The sequence below is a fragment of the Drosophila suzukii genome, chromosome 2R (genome assembly GCF_043229965.1).
Source record: "Drosophila suzukii chromosome 2R, CBGP_Dsuzu_IsoJpt1.0, whole genome shotgun sequence".
Classification (NCBI taxonomy): Eukaryota; Metazoa; Arthropoda; class Insecta; order Diptera; family Drosophilidae; genus Drosophila; species Drosophila suzukii.
In genome coordinates, this window is record NC_092081.1 from 7,421,546 (window position 1) to 7,441,774 (window position 20,229).

At 36.9% G+C, this 20,229-nt stretch overlaps 1 protein-coding gene across 3 annotated transcripts in view; it reads left to right on the plus strand.

Moving 5' to 3' along the window:
• LOC108009451 (serine-rich adhesin for platelets) overlaps nt 1-20,229 on the plus strand; it is a 42,278-nt gene that overhangs the window by 7,998 nt on the left and 14,051 nt on the right. The window contains exons 2-3 of one of the 3 annotated variants that reach the window (XM_017073817.4): nt 6,937-7,068; nt 15,110-15,288. In XM_017073817.4, the coding sequence (XP_016929306.3) occupies nt 15,111-15,288 (178 nt within the window). In that variant the 5' untranslated portion in view covers nt 6,937-7,068; nt 15,110. Of the gene's footprint in view, nt 1-6,936; nt 7,069-9,046; nt 9,100-15,095; nt 15,289-20,229 lie in introns of those variants that run through there. The other 2 variants (XM_017073815.4, XM_065863857.2) reach the window with 2 other exon arrangements.

A 20,229-nucleotide genomic window follows, 5' to 3' on the forward strand; every position in this document is an offset into this window, starting at 1 on the left:
CCCTGTACCTTAAGCTTTAAGCTTTTGGCAACAGTGTATAATAATAATAATATTTATAAAGATATTTGTTACATATTTACTATTTGATTCGGTATTTATAAAAATAAGAAACGAGTCGTTCCAAACGACTTATATACTTGATACATGTTTTAATATATTTAAGTTTTTGAAAAGATAAGATTTTGTAAAGGCATGTAATAAGTTTATGGACTATAAAAAACATGTTACAGCACTAAATCTACCGTTTAGCTTAATAGCTCTACTATTTTTGATACTTACAACTCTTTTTTCTCTTAGTGCAGTGTTGTAAAAGTAACTTAGTAAGAAGAACCATCTAGCAGAGGGGGCGTAGCTCTGTTTCTCTTTTAGCGGTTCTTTCTTTCTGCATAATTACAAGGCCTTCTCGGGGGCATCAAATATTCAATCGACACCATGGCACACATTCGACCTCTATTCTCTCCCCGCTTTGTTTTGGTCACCATTTCTTATATTTTTATTTCGGCAGCTTTACTTTTATTTGGGTTAATGCTGAAAAATTGTCAAAGCTGGCGAACAACTTTCGTTAGGGCAAGAAGTGGGAAAAAATAGAAAAAGTAACTAATCTTTTGCACTCCCAAAGCTGACTTCTTTGCCAAGATCATGTCCGGCTTAAGGTCCGGCAAAATATATACCTATATTTGAAAAAAAATGTAGAAAAAGACAGAGTGAGTTGGATGCCCATGCTTGTAATTTCACTTTTTATAGTTTACAAAAGGTTAAAACGATTAGGCGTTAATGTTGGCCAATCTTTTTGATGCTTTTCTTTCATAATTTGCGCGCTATTAACGTACTTATTTTTAGCATTTTTTTTGGTTTTCTATTTGGGTCACAGCTATTAAGTTTGCAGGTAGCAGATGGGTGGTGTGTCTGTGTATCTATCGTTTATATTTCCTTTAAAAAAGCCTAACGACTTAAAAAACTTGGTGTAAGTCAACAAAAAAGTGCATAAGTATAAATAGCCTTGAAAAACTGATATGGGAGTTCAGCAAAATTAGCAGAGTGCTTAAAATAAGTTTTTATCTGTCAATAAGTAGAGTTAGGATGAGTTCAGGAAGTACTGAAATATAATTATTTATATTAAATGGATTTATTTATCACAATTGACAATTAGATGTCTAAGCTAACGAAAAATAACCGCAACATACTTTATTTTACCTTAAATTTTAAATATTCATTAGTAACGAATTTGTAAAAATTTATTGGACATAAGCGCAGAGTTCATCACTTTCAACTCTTTGTTTGGGTCTCAGCTAATGACCTGCTAAGCTCTAAAAGGTTAATAAATTACAGAAGATAAAATATTAGTTTGTTTCCGATTTCTCGGTCAGCTGCCACAAAAAGCAGACTTAAGTAAATATTCAAATCGTTTGTTTTGCAACTTTCCCTTTTTCCACTTTATCAGTTAGGAAACTAAAGGAAGTGCTGAGAGGCACGACCTTTGAATACTCAGAAGTTTTCAAACCAAGACCGATAAGGCTGGACCACATATAGCTGGTATAAATATAGTAGTTCTGTCAATGGATCTGCAACCTTATCGCGAACAGCATCCGGACCACACCCTCGCATTGGAAAAACACTGAAACGAAACCAGATCCAATCTATATTCAGCGGAGGAATGTTCAGAAGTCATTTGACGGATTTTGCGCTCCGTTGGCTTTGATTAGAGGCGTTCGATTTGTTTGTTTGATCCGATCATGCCAACAATTAAATTCAATGAAATTTAATTTCGCAATTGAATTTCATTTTCAGCATACTTGCGAATTACTCGACCGTTCAGACTTGGCAAAGTATTTGTCTCCCTCTCACTTTTTCCATTCGCCTCCTGTTTTCCGATTTTCACTAGCCCACTAAAAGCCGAAAAACAATCTATTGGTTATTCCTTGTTTGTTTTAAAATGATTAGTCATGGGAAATTTTGGTGGATACTCGAAGTACTCAAGAATACAAATATTTCAAAATGAGTGGTTCAGATATTGGGGTTTATTCATATATTTAAATTTAGTTGCTTTTCCTATAGGTTTTTTAATAGTTCGATTTATTCTAATAGATTACTTAGGATATAATGAATAGTGTTTAGCCTATTGCAGATACGATAGGCAATTAGCTTTGATAAGTTCAATCAAAGTTGTATAAGATATAGTACTAATGATCTCAGCTGGATATTTAACTTGATGGCTTCTTCCAAAACCCACTTAATAATAAATCAAAAATCCCACAAACTTCCGCTGTTTCTTTAATTTGAGAACAGGTTCCTGGGGCAGCAGGAACCCATCTTATAGACCATATAAACAATACAGTTTTTGTTGCTTCGGTTTCCGCTACTCATGTTCATGCCCCATTGACTTACACTCGAATTGATAAAAATCCAGGGGTTCGGGGGAGACGATAATGATGACCAAGGGGCGAGGCCGATTTCCACAGCTTGCCCGTACTCGTTTCATTGCCGATCATTCGGATTCGAGGTTTACGATATTCTATTTAACGGCTCATCGGGTATTCGAGCAGAGATCGTCTGCGGATCATGCCCCCAGGAGGGGATCTTGAGTTTTTCTTTGTTCCCAGCCCGCTGCAATCTTAATGTGCGGCCTAGGTGGATGACTAACGGCCAGCTAAACTATGACTAACTGGTCTCAGGTAGGGGGTAGATTGAATAGTTCATATGGCTTAAAAGGAAAATGATCTGCGGTTGCTGCAATTTTGGCATTTTAAATTTAGCAAATATAAATGTTTAAGCCACTCTAAAAATGGTATTATATGATCTTGAAACGGGATTTCGGGTTAATACTTTGTGGTTACTGTCTTTTTTATGGAGAAGTTAATTAAAAACCTGCCAAATTCGATGTATATTTAGTGAGTCATCAAACATTTGTAGATCGTAAACAATCTTTGATTTCTGTTTACTTTACAAGACCCCTAAATTCTATTACCATTCTATATATTTCTTTATTATTATTTATTGCTGCCCGCTTAACCAAGTTTGAAATCAACCCAATATCATATTTTCAGCACAATTAGAGCATATTAAGTGTGGCAAGAGTGAGCGAGAGGTGTGGAGGGCGAGACAAGGAGGGAGAACGTACTTCTTGTTACCTTTTTTTTTCTTCTGTTTTGAGAATATAAATTAACGCAACAATTAACAGAAACGAGTTTTCGAGTTGAGGGGAGAAAACAGAATGAAGTGGAGAATCTGGCCATGGATGATCATTCGCATTGTTATGAGTTATTGGATGAAAGAGGGGGAAAAATGGGAGAAATACCCAAGGGGTATGATTGGAGTGGCAAAGCTGCTTTATTGAACAACACAACTCTTCAAGTATTTGTGCCGGACCCCCGCTGAAGTGGCAAGTTCTCTTCGGTTGGGATCGGTTCGTTTTGGATTTGTTGTGAAAGAAGGGGATCGAAAACCCAACCAAGCGATGGAAAGAGTCTGAAAACAACAAAAATAAAGTGGTGGACGAGTAGAAAATGTAAATTTATATGCCACATCGATGATGACTTCAATATTCTATATGAAACTTGAAAGTTCTTCAGAGCACATGAGGAAAAACCCAGTAGTTCGTTTGTTCTTTTAGAATTTCAATTCTGTGGAGTCCAAAAGTTGGTTAAGTAATCGAAATATAAGTTTAGGTTGTTACCATCAAGTTGATGTGCTATTGTTGAGTTGGCTTTTATTGTCTCTCTGAAATGACTTTTATCTACATACGCTGTTTTTTTTAAAGCAATTCGCCTCTGGCTTGATGTGGTTGTGGTTTTCCAGTTTGCAGTTTCTTGTTCGGGTTTTCGGTTTTACTTTTATTACTATTCCACTTACGAGCTATATGGCATTGAAGTGTTGCATTACCCCAGACTTTAGGCAAATTCTGTCTTCGCTAAATTCGCAATCGCTGGCGTCATTTCTTGGCCCACAGAGTTATGTGACAAATTTTCCATAAATACTTTTGGCCGGCGGGCGAGAGAGTTCAGTAACCCCCATCTGAACTGACCTATTTGGCGGTGATTGCCAAGCGGGAAAAAGTGAGCGAGAAAGTGAGCCATAACATCCCGGAACGAGGAGTCCAATTCGGAAAAGACGCGACGCTTTTCTCGGGAAAATCGAATTTATATTGCTCTTCTTGAAATGTTTATTACGGAAATTGCTTGTTTTTTATAGAATTTAAGTCAGTATTTTTATAGGTTTTTTATATATCTTATTAATACAGAGTGTAAATTATTCTCTCAGTTTACAATTTACATATATATTTTTCATAGTTATGTACGTCATTTAAATTTACAATAATTCATATTAATAAATCAAAATTAAAATGCGAATAAATTTGCATTATAATATATACATATAATATTTTAGAAAATAGTAGAACATTGTTATAGTTTTCATAAATTATTTAATAAAATCACAAAGTACATTTAAGTTTAATATATCATTTGAATTAGGAATACTTAATTTTAGTTCCTTTATTTAATTTCTAAAGTTAATTCATTTTTCATAATGTAGCCCATCTTCATTTTTAAGTATACAAAAACATTAGTATCTTTCGAAATCTCAAGACAGACAATTATTTCTTTCGTTCATTTATTATTGTATGGATACATTTATGGGTGTGCAAAGTTTTTCCTTTCGCATTCGCATTTTTGTTTATTTTAGGGGTGTGCGGACAAAATGCTATTTGTTCTGATGAGTGAGTGCATTTTATTATGGTATTTGCTTTACCTATTTGCTTTTCTTCTTTTTAAATATTTTACAGTCTAGAATTTGGCATACCTATTTAAAAGTTGTATGTTGATTTTATGTCGTGTTCTTTTCCGGTAAACCCATCTTATTTAGAGAAAACGAATAAAATGACAAACAAAATTCAATTAAGCTCCATATGAATAGACGGAAAAGTGAATAAAATTAATGGCAACAGGCCGCGATAAAAGTGGCCCAAAACCAGTTTAGAATACAAGATGAAATAATTTATTCATGGATTCATCGTTCGATGCATTGTTCGATAAACCAAATAGAAACTTTTACTTTTCATCATTGTTTCGGGCCATCGTGAGTGCTCATCTGCGAAGACCCTCGAAGAGATCCCCCCTGCAATTAATCTTGGCCAGCTCCAAATCCCCGAACCATCCAATTAGATAACCACGGGCCTACTCACGTGTGGGGGCAGTGAAAGTTTACGGCTCGTTCTAAGCCACTGGGCCACTCCGGGATCCGAAATCAGACTCAGATGATCGCAATTTGCATAAAACACTCATCTAATAAAAGCCCAACGCAGTGGGCAGTCGGTCGAGTGCTAGATCTCAAATGGTATGGTATCGTACGTGGAAATGCGTAGAAATCAGATCATGCTATATACATAGGTACCTTTTCGTCTATTGATGATGATGATAGGGCTGGCCCTCTTTATATAGCTAGAGTTTCACTACCATTTTATGTTTAAGATTGCATCGGAAATGCTTAAGTGCATCACGATTCCACTGAAAATTGTTCCGTTTTTGTCTTTTACAATAAAAACTTCAATTTTACTTTGTTTATAGTCTTTTATTATGATCTGATTTTATGTGATATGCATTAGTTATATTTACTATATATTTTCTATAAGACCATTGTTCAAGCAGTTTAGTCACCAAAGATCTTTAAACAAAGTATCAATAATATTCGAACTGGTTTACTTTATAAGGAAGATTAATACAACTTTAAAGTATCAAAGTTTTTTAGAAAATGTAATGTTTTCTTGTGAGTCACAGGATATCTCAAGCCCCCCCATATCATTTTCGCCACGCTAACTCAGTTATTTGGATGTTATTTAATTGCAGACTTGCTGCAGGCGAGTTTTACTTTCGCATAAAGGTCTGACCTCTTCCCCCCTGAGTTTTCCCGACCATCGACATTTTCGCCGGCCATTTCTATGCAAATCAGCTGAGAACACGCACACATCGCAGTTGGGGGCCCAAAGGAGGCGGCTGGGATGGCCTCATATACTTATAATGGGGCACCGGCTTTCAATACACCGCATGATATGCGATATGGATATGCAAATTCAAAGGGGTTAAGGTGGGCGAAAGGGGGCGAAGGGAGCTCCCAGGGAGGGCCTAGCCCAATGTGCAAATTCCTTTAGCCACGGGCTTGGCAGGAACGTGACAAAATGAAGTCTGTTTTTGGTATTCAAGCCTTACGTAATGCGCCTGTTCGGGTCTTTAGTTCTGAGCCATTGTAGTATTTGTAGGGCCCGGGGATAATCAAGATTTACGGTCGACTTTCGCCGTTATCACCGACCAATGGGGCTGGGAAATTCAGGAGTCGTCTGCGGATGGCAGATTGTGCCGGAGTTCATGTTCCCTTTTTGGGTCATTGACCGCCCAAAGTGTTGATTGATTCTAATGAAGGAGATTTTTCGAATGCACAGAGAGAAATAAACTATGTTATATATATTTTACAATCTACTTTAAAGATCAGCTTGAATGTCAAGTGACACACGTCATTGCATGTGCTTCGAATATATTTAGTTGGGCACGTCGTTTAATTAAATAGTACATTTTATTTAATATATTCCATGTACTTAATATAAGTGTTATATACCTAATATGTCATATGACATTTATAAACATCCTTTGTTAGCTTAACCAAAACATATTGCTAACTAACCTTTTAGAATTGACAATTATTAATGACATTTTAACTTCGTACATGGTTTTTTTTGTATAAGTTCCAATAGACATAGATCATTGTGTTTTTTTGATGAACATGAACTTGATGAGTTCATAAATAGCTTACATTTCTTGGGGATACACATGCCCCACACATGTGTCCCTCGAGACCAGCTGATCCAACCTTGGAACTCACACATTTCAATTGCATCACAACACCCTCAAATATACTATTTACTGAATATGTTTTCGTTCTTCTTTTCAGACCACCAACAAAAGAAGTTCAAACAATGTAACGACAACTTAAACGATCTTAATACAATTGAAAGGCGGAAAATTATTGTATTGCCCAAAAACTAAAATTTAACAGACCTCAAAAGCACTCCAGCGAAATCAGGTGAGTTGGGCAACGATTTGGAATTGCTTCTTTGGTTGGGAAAGAGTCTCAGATAAATGGTGGACCATTACTATAATTCGCTTTGATCTGAATTTATTCTTCTGTCTTAATTCTGTTAGAGAGCAATTTTAAATTCCGTTGAAAGATGTTTCTCTTAAAAGGGAAAACAAGCCACTCTGAGGTGAGATAACCCACCAGTTTTTATGTGTTTCTTTTATAAACTTCTATCTGTCTCGTTGGGATTAGCTAAATTTATGTTTATGGGTGGAAGGAACCCTTCAAATGTCACTGTACGTGCAGCATTAAAATGTAAAATGTACGAGTAGGTACCCCCAACTGTATATATGTTAATATATATACTTATTCGCACCTGGGCAAAGTCTGTGTTGTTATGGTAATGTGAGCTTCGTTTTGGGGCTTCGTTCCCATTACAATAACATTTTTGCTTCATTGTTTGCAAAGACCTTGGTGGCAGATCGACCTTGAATCTGCGTGTAATTCAAACCGTATAATCAGACTGATTAGCCCATAAACCAAAGGGCTTAACACCTTCTCGCCGGAAAGAAGCAATAACTCAGCCAAAGAAAAGCCAAACAACCTTGTGATGTCCTCCGTTTGTGATGGCTTAATTTCTTTTTTGGCCAAACCCATAAACCAGGCAGTCGGGCTTGCCGATTTCCTTCAGTAATTTCAAGAAGGTGGAAAGGCTGAGCACTTGCGGAAAATTTCCACCGACTTGGCCACTCTCCAAAATCACAAGGATACAGGGATTCTGTTGCTGAGAGGAAGGAAGTCGGCTGCTTTTAGCCTTATTTGGTTATTCGGTGACAGACTTCTGACAATTTCGTTGACTAGGTCAGACTCTCTCTTTTTTGGCAAGGGTATAAATGTGTGTTGGCTTCACTTTTAGTTTCTACGGCCGGAAATGCGACTGCGCAAAGAGAGGAGCAGAGTTATAGGGGTTCTGGCAACATTCGGTCGGCAACATTTTTATTACTATTTTTTACATCAACTTTTGAGGCTCTAAATTTCACAGAGAGATTTTTTTGACTTTTAAAGTAATTAAATTTAGTATTATATTTATAAATTAAATTAACTTAGTTTAAAACTATATAATAGCTGATTTTAACCAGATATTTGGAATATTAAATAAGCGCCCAATGAACGTTTTTTGATACAATGTTGAACAAGTATAAAGTAAACTTCTAAACTAATAGCTAAATCAGATAAATCTAAATTAAGAAACTTTGTTTTTTTTTTTAATAACTAACTTAACTAAACTTAGTTCCAGCCTTCTTTAATATCAGCCTATTCAAAAATTATAATTTTTCCAACAACATTTTTTTAAAATAATAATAGTTGGGTATGGTAGAGTTTCAAATCTATCCCTAAGCATTACATATGTAAAATTGAGATTGAAATTAAAATTTTTTAGCTAGTAGAAATAATAAAACTCACGTATAAAAAAGTTTTGGATAGAACTATAATTATTTTAAATCTGAAATCTTGTACAGACATCGATATAAGGTAAATCGATTCAAGACAATTATGATTCATTTCGAAACCTCTTTTTAAAAGGGTATTTTATTTATTCTAATAGTTTTACTAGTATGAGTTCCATAGGCCCATATATTCTTAGCAACATAAATCCAGTGGCTGTAAAACTTTATGAGCAATGATGCTGCGATGCCGCCCACGCAAAAAGAGCAAGAAGGATGGCTGAAAAGATGGAGAGGGATGGCGAGCCGAGAGCATATCTCGCAGTTGCGCTCCTTGACCTTGGGCACGAACGCACTCGTAGACCCCCGATTCAGTATACCCCGTAATCCTCAAACTGCTTTACCCTTCGGCACTACGAAATCCGCACAGAGATTCCGATTCAGTCGCTCATTTCTAGCAGCCACAAGTTGTGGCCAAGCGGATGGAATAAAAACGGGAAAAAACTGTGAAGTTCGAAAAGTGTTTTCATGGTGAACGACGAAGATCCCCCGCAATGTCAGCTAGTCCCACCGATTCGGATCTGGATCTGCAGTATGTAAAAAAAGGGAAACATTACAATCCCATCTGGCTGTCAATTAAAAAAAAGCAAAAAGTAAACAGCAAATAAATCAACATCAGCATCTTATTTTTACTTTGGTTCAGAATCTTCGAATCAGCAATATCTGCGTCATCATCATCATCGTTATAGCAACGCTCTTATCGAAACTTTTGCTGACCCCTCCCCACCTATTGATTTCCATCGATTTCCATCTATCATACACAGATTCACAGATTGATTGATAAGAAGGTGGGGACATTTTCATGAGCCCCTTGAATGGGCCTCGGGTTCAAAGTTCGCATTTGTCAAATGGAGCGAAAACAGGGACTGTATAAACACGAGTTTGAAAAGCCCAATCAAATAGAAGAAGATGCGATTAAATGGGCCTAGGAAAACAATGGTCTGGTAGGGAATTAGACTCCCCTGGGACGGTAGATAATTTATTGGTATTTGGGAGCCTCTCTTAATAGGTTCTGGATTGAATTTCAAATTAATGAATAAATATTAGGCGCAAATAGTGGATAAAAGCTAAAGGAATTAAGTTGGTTTGTGTACTTAAGTCTTCAGTTCTTTTGTAGCCATAGTAAAAGAAAATTCAATTGCTTTTGGTATATTATGAAATAAATTTAAATTTTAATTATTAATTTTAAATATTAAATTTTAAATATATTTTTTAAACAAGTAAATATCTATCTAAACAAGTGTTTAAAAAAATACAACTAAGGTTTGATAATTTATTTCCTTATCAGCCTTACGCCCACTTGGCAATACTTGTCCAAAATTTCGGAAATTGTTGAAGCCGGTAAAATAAAGCTCATTGCATTTCTCTTGACCAAATATTATGTGAATTATTTATGTTCTTCTCCCCCGTTTGTGTATATTTTACATTTAAGTGTTATTTTGTATACACAAGAAACATCCATCTCTCGCCTCATAAATATGTACATATTTCATTTTTCTGGCGTTTTCAATTAAGATTCGCAATAAAATTGTTGAAAATGTAAACAAGAGATCCATTTAAATACATGCTAGTGTAGAGAAAATCAAAGTGTGGCTAATATGATTTATTAAAACTGAAATTTGCATTCAAACGCATTATACTTTAGTATAAAAATGGCCGTTTTTAATCCCAAACTTTGGCATTTTCACACTTTGAGACGACCTTCAAGAGGCCCGTAATGGCCCCGATTCGCATTTTGTACAAAGTGGTAGAAGCCTGGTCATTAAAATTGATGACAGATCCATTCAGTTGGTGGCAAATAAAGTGCGGTAATACTCCGGACTACGGAGGTTGTGCACCGTGTGATTTGGGATGAGCATGCACTTTTGTTCGGTTGTTTGCTTTTCTTTCACGAACTAAGTTGTGTGAGCTTTCCGGTCAGGGGCACTTTCCTTTTCAGTTTGTCCAGCTCTTTAGCTTGGCCATTATGCCACTTGGCCGTTTTGCAATGACGCTTGCTGACCAGCCAGCCATTGGGAATTGTGCTGAAGTGTCGCTAACAAGTGGGTACACAAGGGAAAAACGTCAAAGAAGTGATACCTATTCGTATTCCTTAGCATAACAACATTATTATAAACAGCATTTTGCCAAATCTAATACAATGAGGAATTTAAATAAACTGTTTCATAATTAATTATCATGTGTAAGTATATTGGATTTTTAGAAAATCATTTTCAACATTCCAAAGATTGTTAAAATTCTGGATTAACCTATCATAAATATTATTTTCCAAATGGAGAAAAGAAAAATTGGTCTTATTGTTAAAATAAGATACACTACATATTTACCTTTTCATTTTTTTAATATTAAAATCAGTAAAACTTTACTGTGTATCATGTTATGATACGAGTTCTATACTTTGGATGAAGAACATTTTTACTAACTTCTGTTTAAAAGTGGACTGTAATTTGTAGGTTTTTATCAGGGTCGAAAATCGTCTTCAAAACTTATTTGAGGTTGTTATTGCTTGTAGTAAATTAAATTCACTGAATTTATTATAAAGCTGTATATTATTAAACTATTTCAAGGCATTTTAAATGTTATTTTTTTCATTTATAAATAGTTTCGTAATGTTATATTATTTCAAGGCACTCCAAATGCAAAAGGCATAACACTTAAAGCCTTAAGCTAATACCAAAAAGGTATTTTTAAAGTATCATTGTTTTATTTTCAAATAGAAAAAATATTTTCTATTAAACTATATGATTTCAGATTCTGTAGCATCCTGTGGGATAAAAGTGTGGGTTTTAACGACCTTTTGGTTCCTAAAAAACCTAATCAACTCTCATCTTATTTTTCTCCGTGTTGTTAATGGCTTTAACAAATTCGAGAATACCGAAGCTCGCTTCGAGATGAGTTTGCCTTGGAGTTAGAGCCGCAAATCGGCTTCCTGGCCCATTGTCTGGGCCTCCTCGTAATTAAGTTGGCAAATTTGTGTAATGAGCGAGTGCAATTATACAGGCTGCTCCGTGTTTGGGCCTATGCAAATGCCACACATAATTATAGTTTGTGGCCGCTGCCTGTTTTCTTTACTTTGGGCTGTTTTGGTTTTGGCTTTGTTTTCCTTTGGTTTTCGCTTTTATTTATATTTTTTATTTTCATTTTCCCTGCAGTGTTTGCTTAGTTTGCCAAGTGAGTGTGTGCTCATCTGCGAAATGCAAATGAAAGTCAAAGTTAATTTGTTAGATTTTCACGTTGAGATACAAGCTAGCGAGTCCGCGGGCAAAAACTGCGTGTCGGTGATGAGTTACTTTTGCGGCTACGGTTAAGGAAAAAAAATTGAGATAAAAGTGCCAGACCACGTCTCAGTTTTCCGTCTGCCTCGAGTCTCGTCGCGGTGGAAAAACGCTGGAAAAACTCTTGAACGGGAAAATCAAAGGTGGCATTTTCATTACGGCCTGTCTGCCTGGAAAATGCGGCATACTTTCGGGCTGTTTATCAATTACCGCTGCGGAAATTTAATTGGATTTTAATGGCTTCTCTTCAGACTGCAGGGAAACTCAAGATTTAGGCGAAGTTTAAGTAATTTAGTTGAAATTACTAGTAATTTTCGTACAATACATTTTTCTTATTATTTTTTAAATTAATTAATTAATGGAAGTTTAAGATCATAATTTTTTCATCGTCGTCATCATATTTTTTTTTATTTAAGAGTGTGAAGAAAAAATATAAACCTTTTAAAAACTAAAGAGCGTTAACAAATTATGGTTTGTGTTTATCCAAAAAATCTGTTAAAAAGGATTGGTTAAACTTTATGATTTCTGTGAAACAAATACAAAGGTTTAAGGAATTTAAATAGCTTTGAGTGTATCAATCGGAACCAAACCTGACTCATAAACTACAGTATTTTGCGTGCTAATTCCCCCTACATGTCCAGCTCAATTGGCAGCCTAAATGAATTTCGCCTTGGCATTCCCCCAAGTTCAATGTCAAAATCGCATTTAGTTGACTGTTCGCCAACCCATTCCTCCCCCATAAAAAAACAGATATATCATCTATATAGGACTTAGACCCCCCAGTCATTCCGTTTAATTAACCAATTCTCCAAACGAAATGAACATTTTTCCAGCTGTGCTGGCTGTGCTGCTCATTTGTCTGCTCCAATCAACATCATCGTCATCGCGGTTTTTATCATCATTACAGAGCTCTTCATCGTTTCATCAACTGCACCCAGGCAGCCATGCACTTATGCACTTACATATACACCCACTAGTGTCGACACGAATCCGCGGCTGTAGTTTCCATTTCAATGCGCAAAAAACGCTTAAACTGCAATTTGCGCTTGTTTTTCGAGGGGGTTTGGTTTGGGAAAAAAGTGCCAAAAGGGGTGTGTTCTCCCCACTAATTAGCACATCAAATTCACTGTGCACACGGAACACGTCGGTGGGGGGTTTGTTGCCTTAAAGGGTCAAATGTCAGCCCAACGCGGTATTTGGACAGCCCAACTAACTGGGTTAACTCTCCGGCTCTTTGGAGCGTTAATCCCTCGCCCTCAACCGCACTAATTACAAATTACTAGCTGTATATGTGTTTGAGAAATTTAGCAAACCACCTAAAAGTATGCAGTTAAAAGCGGGGAAACTGCACTTACTTTAATTTAAACAAGCATTTTAATTACCTAACAAAATTAGTTAGTTGCTCTTTGTATATGAACGTCATCTAAAAAGTTTTGGTATATATAAATCATTTTAAATAAAATGCAAATATGTTTTACTGTAGGTCAAAGCGGTGTAAAAATAATTTATCATTTCAAAAATAAAGGTAGAAGTTCTTCTACCGAGACAAAAAACCGTTCTCATCTGTCTCGATTTAAGTATTTCCACTCTGATCGCGCATTCTCCAACTTCAAGAAGAAAAGCTCTTGTTTTGAGAACACTTTTTTGAAACTAAGTTGTCTCAAATTGAGTAAAAGTATTCTCGGTTTCGAGAAGGAGCATTCTCTTTTGCTTTTGCTTTTAAGAGTAAATCGTTCTTGATTTTGTTAAAATATCTCTCTTAGGTACCTCATAACTGGTTTGATTTAAAAAAATTTATTGGTAATATAAATAGTCTTTAATAGCCTCATGTGTGTGACTCACCGTAGATACCACCGCGTAACCTAACGTAAGTGGTATTTTGATTTATGTTCTTATTTTAATCAAGGTTCAAATGGTCGTAAATTTCAAGCATATTGAATTTCTTGTAATTTTTCTAAAATCGCTTGACGCTTATATTTCATTTTTCATTTTTATTTACAACGCTTGTAAATCATTTTTGCGATTTAAGATATGTTCCTTGTCCCCACATTTCGTCCCGCCTGATGTAATATAAATCTCGCAACGTCTGTGAGTGTTCGGCATCCCCGAACTTGGCATGAATCATCCGTTTGGTAACCCATTACTCACGTCCCATTCTTGCGGCGCCAAAACAAAGGCAAAATAAAGCCAAAGACAGCAAATACAGACCCTGAGCCAAAGGCATATGCACATCCACAACGTCTGCGGGCCAAAGAGTTCAGATAAAGGGGCAAATTCCTAGTTGAAAATAGCTTTCCTTGAAATGCCTTTGGATCCAAGCGATTCGAGAGAATCCGCCGAACAAATGGAAAATGCATTCTGCTCTTGCCGGGCCATGACATTTATTTATTGGTCGATTCGGGGTGATCAAGTGGGTTGACTGAACTGACAGTGGGCTGGGCCCAAGAACAGTAATTTTTGGCATTTACACCCAAGTGATTCACTATAATATGCTAAAACATTGAACTTATGGTAAATTATTTACGTAGCATATAGAAAGATTTGTTGTATTTTGAAATCTACAATTCTTTAATCATGAATAAGAATATTTCACCTGGTAGTTTCTATATCTAACTTTAGTTATTGAATCATTAGATAATTTATAGTTCTCATGAATCAATAGATGAAAGGTGTTTGTCCCACATTGTCATCATATTCATTTTGCGAATTGTAAATTTTATTGTTAAATATTGAAAAGTTTATAATATATTATCAAACTGGATTGGTAATCTTTCTTGTTGCCATCTTCCGTTCACAACCGATTACTTTAATTGAGAAAAATGTGTCAATGTGTGTTTAACTATAATTATAAAGACAAGACATCAAATTAGCCAGCCTTAAATAAGTAATTGTTTTAATAATTGCCACAAAATGCTATTAAATACCACAACTTGAGGACACTTTAACCCAATTGCCCTGTCACTCTGTCATTTTGCAGACTGAGTTTTTCCGCTCGGTTGTGCTGGTGGTTGCTTTTATCGCGAATGCAATATGACATTTAATTTCCTCCAGAACACCACCATAATGGAGATCCATTAGCGCGGTGTCGCAGGATGTCAGGATGGCAAGTGAGTGATGGGTTCTTGGTAGAAAGTGTAGAATCCATAGGTGTACTATATTACGGAAGAGACCGAACTCCCACCAGAGATATTTTCCTTGCACTAATACCGCATTTTTGCAGATGGCAATTACAAATAGTTTTACCCCCTCTTTTCGCCCCCAAAACAGCATGTCTTCCGGCCTGATGTCGTGTGTGAGGGAAAACTCGCCGCCGCTGGAATCGGAGTTGGATGCCAGTGGTGCCGGGGGACCATTGTCATTGCCGGAGGGCCACGCCCACGCCCACGCAGTCACCTCTACGCCCATCTCCAGTCCAGGAAACGATGCCCACCAATCCCCGACCGCCGGTGAGTTACCTAATTGCTCTTATAATACTAGGAAAAACTAAGCAAAGAAACAAGCAAAGTCGTGTATATCCCATATTCCTTCCAGGGAATTTCTCGTTAGCCTGCAATATTAAATCATTCAAGTGCGGATTGTGGGATTATGAAATTGCCTGGGGCCCTACGGCTCTCGTTCTCCGGGTTTCACTTACAATATTGAAGATTTCTCCCTTACGTGTTCATCATTTCAAGAAAATCCCCCAGGACATGGGTTGCGAAAAAAGGTTCCCTGATTGCCAAAGGCTTGGCGTTTGGTTTGATTGCCATCCCCAAAGGTTGACGGCAGTTTGGCTGGGGTTAACATGGGCTTTATGGATGCTTTATGGGCTTGGGATATCTGTTTGCTTTGTGCTGGAATTGCCAAAAGAAAGCAATGCTATACAACGTTACCTTAGGGTATTGGTAGAGTTTTATATTCATATTTGGTTAAAAATACAATAAAAGTGGAAGGAGTTGAAAACTACTGATTTAATGATACTTTTGCTATTTTATTAGAATAAAGTTTTTTCCAAGAGTCACTTACTATAAACGCTTTAGGTATTATAATATAATGCCTATAAAATGAAGAGTGAGTTCGTAGCGTCATAAAGTGATTCCTAAAAAAAGTGAGCCTAAAGATGTGAACAGAAAACAGCGCATATATTATTAAAGTTAAATCAATTCCCTATACTCAGCCTTGGCTAAAAATGACTGCAGATTGGATTACATCACTCTCCAGAGTAATGCCATCGATCATATGGAACGAGATAGAGGCTTCCTTGAAAAACTAAGTGAACCAGCTTTGTTTGCAGCGGTTTTGCAGAGTTCAGATCTGTGAACCCTCTGCAGATATGGATAGTTAGGAGAGTGTGCAAAAGACCCAACAAAGCCGCACTATTGTAAACACCCTACATGTGGTTAGGGTTTAGCCGACTTAGGCAGATTGTTTGGTAAAAGTAAATAGGGAGATGTAAGAGTTCGTTTGCTGGTTTCTTATTTTGTTTCGTATGTGCATAATTAGTGGGTTGTTTTGGCTTTCGGTTTGCTGACGCCACCTCCCCCGGATTCAAATACAGATGCACACACAATGAGTGCGAGATAAAAGTGGCCATAATACATATTCAGATTGAGCCACATTCAAATGGGTATAGCATACGTATTATATGTATTATATGTACCTTAGTTCACATGAGAACCGGCCTTTGTCTATTTGTTTTCGTTGGGCTCGCCCTCATAGGCCACCGACAACTGAATAACTGGATAATGTTTATATAATTGTGGGTAATACCATGTAGCTACACGTGCTAATTAACGCCCCCCGACTTTCTACGCTTAATGCAAATCCACAGCTAAAATCGACCACAAAGGTTCTGGCTTCGGCTTCGTAATGGGAATAGGTATAGGAAGCTTTATCCATTTTGGGGCACTCGAACTGGGGTCGTTATGACAACACCCACAAAGAAATGCCATCAACAATAACGGACCATGTACATAAAGTATGTACAACTAAGTTTCAACATGAATAAATGGGCATAAACAGCAGGTTCGAGTCGGATCGCTGAACAGTGGGTGAAATAGCATATAAGGTATTATTTCCAACATAACTACCTTCAAGAATTTATTTTAATTTTCTTAAAAAAACTGTAAAAAGTATTTAAGAATACTTCAAATTTGTTAATCAGTGCTTAAAAAATACAATGGTTTCAAGATCAAAAAATATTTGGACCTAAAAAAATAATACCAAATACAAAACACATGTTTTTAAAAGGTTCCAAGAATTCCAAAATAAAACATATGTTTTTAAGGTTCTAGAAACTACATACATTTTTTTGTAAGTTTTACTGATTTGGGTGGTAATATTAAAGCCACTACTACAAAGTTATTGTTGGCAACCCATTGCTGTGTTTACTGTAAACATATGGTTCATCAATTTTTTATTGACGCCCAATTTTTTGTCCATTAAACAGTCTTTATGGCCCACTGTGTCTGTTGCTAACAGCGCTCTGTTAGCCGCTTTAGACGCCTTGCAGACACCTGCAGTGGGCCAAGAAACGCTAATCAGTCCGAATTGGCAACACAACCTGGCCAATAAGCCCAATCCCGCTGTCGATGACTCGATTCGATTCATTTTCGCCGAGTTCAGTTGAGTACGGCCGGTTCGGTTTTTTCTGTTTTGTGGGGTCTGTTCGGCCTTTTCGCTTCGTTTCGTTTTCGTAGATTTCAATTTCAGTTCCCGAGAGTGGGTACTTTTTTTGTTTGTGTCTGTGTTGTTGCGTTGGGGGTCTGTTATTTCGATTTCCACGGCGGTCTTTCGTGTTGTCCCATTGATTCAATTCATTCTGTGCGCTCCGCTCCACCTGAACAGGTGAGCAATTTCGCTGTCGAACGCGCCGGTTATTGCACTAATTGAATTGTCTTCGCTGTCGCTGATTGCAATCGCAATATTCAATCGAATCCGTAATCCCGCTTCGCAATTCGCAATCCGTCTGCGATCAATCCGCATCCCGAAAGATACAAAGATACCGAGTCACAAAAGTCAACAAAGTTTAATCGATAATATCGGGAAAACATCCACCATTCGAGTCATCGAACTAAGTGCGAAGTGTGATATGAAGTGAAGTTAAAGTAAAGCGTAGATACATATACTTAAAGATATTTATGCCATACTGTGTCTTCTAAATGAAACAAGCTTGTTTACAATAGGCAACAATCAGTAAAGTAAACAATTCGGTTGAATAAAACATCTGCTGCTTTTTTTGGCATTATAATAAATATTTAAACAGGTAATAAAAAGTATTGTATTTTTTGGACTAGAACGAAAAGGAATTTTTGGGAAACTCGTGTGCTATTTATTTGTTTTGAGGTTGTACTTTAATTTTTTGATTGTTGAGTGCCTCGAAACAAATCATGATCAGAATAGAATAACCCCAATTAATACGCCTATATGAGCATAGAGTTCAAACCTATTCACCTATCGCCTCATTAAATAATGGACCATTATATAAGTTGACATGAGTTTGGGGCTTATCAAACGATGATGATGAGTTTGGGTTCAATCCCAGCTCGCGCCGCAAAGAAACCTCGTTACGAGGAGCTGGAGATTGGGGTAAATAACCAGACGCCTCTAATTGAAGTGCCATATGAGTTGTGTAATCAATTTGCTGCGTACCGCTGGTCGTTGTGATTTGTCGCGTTCGAGTGCGAACAACTCAAATAAAGGCACTACGTTTTGGCCAGGTTAAGACTGATAAGCCCATGGCCATTGGCACGCAGACGACTGATTGCAGTCGACTTCTTCTGGTCTCAAGATTGGCCAAAGGTCTTTTTTTGGAATAGAGACTGATTGGGCTCTAATCGTATATAAAATTTAAAAAATTTAAAGAACGGAGAAAATGATTTTAGTTTACGTTAATCATTTACAGGTACTTATTAGATTTTTCTTACAATATGGGACTTCCAAAGGGAACCTAGAAATTGTCTAAAGTTGAATGGTTTAGAAAATATTTGTTTTCGTTCTTTCGAATACCAATTTCATATACCGATTTCAATTATTACTGATTCCGAATCGAGTACCTAAACAATTATAATTAATTAGTAACGATAATGAAAGTTTTATACCCTTGCAATATTAATAAATGCTTATAAGTCAATATAAGTTCGTACTAAATTAAAATGAACGTTTCTGCCGACAAAGTATTATCTAAAGGCCAAGATAGCCAAGTAAAGATCTAATAAAATACATAGCCTTTAAAAGGTATAGAAACTAGCTTCTTATATGTATTTAAAATTAATTATTTAAATACATTAAGATCTAAGAGGATTACGAAATTAAAAGTAATACTCAAAGTAGCACTTACTCAAGGGGAATTTCTTTTTGAGCCCCTTTCCTTTTCCTCAGCAATCTTTGATAGTTCTCTGATAGCTCCACTACCCAGTTATTTATAGCTATTGGGCATTATGTCTAATCTATATAGCCGCAAATGCAGCGATACTGTATCTCAGTTTCTATTTGGAAGAACTACGCAGCAGTTGATTGGAAATTCAGCCATTATTGGACGTGTTGATGTAATTAATCATACGCCTTGTTGGACTCTTTGACCAACGAACTCAACGAACCTTGGCTAATCCATCGGCATATAACATTCAATTCTCGAGGTTTGCAGCATTGCAATTTACTATATGCACGAGTAAAGCCAACATTTGAAGGCCCCGAGAGACCCGTTTTTTGTTTTATTTTTTCCCCAGCAAGAGTTGTGCAATTCTTGGAGCTTTTGTTTACCTCTTGGGGGCTTCGGGTGCTGGTTCTTCTGACTTATTCTCCATGGTGGCTCGCTATTTTTATTCCACGCAAGTGAACTCAGCACTTGTTAAGCGGATAAGCTGCCCACATGCGGTGTTCCCGGGGGGCGGTCGGGTGGGATGTGGGCGTGGCCCACTTGACCTTACCCAATACAACAATCCCAAGAGCTGGTCGAACTCACATCCGCTGGTAAAAAAAAAAAAAGCAAAAAAGGTCTCCAATTACTGCAACCGGCTAAAAAGTTGTTCGCCATTTGATTTGCACAATTTGCATGTTGAGTGTGGGGCAACAAATTTGTTTTTTTTTCTCTCCAATGATTAATTAATAAATAACGAACCCACTTGGCAGCAGCCAAACCTTTTTCGAATTGCAAATTCAGAATCGAATGGCAATTGGTGTCACCTGAACACCTCCAAAAAGCCCACGTGGGCATTGGAAATCCATTGCTTTTAGAGGAAACATTAATCCCAAGGCATCGGGTTGCCAAATTGAAAAGCCCCAAATCAGTTTTGATGAATTACCAAAGCCAAAACCAAACCAAAGATCACAATGATGCCAAGATTTCGCCCACATTCGCGAAAAAGGCGAAACCCAAACTGATGACAGCACACAAAGTCAAGCGAACA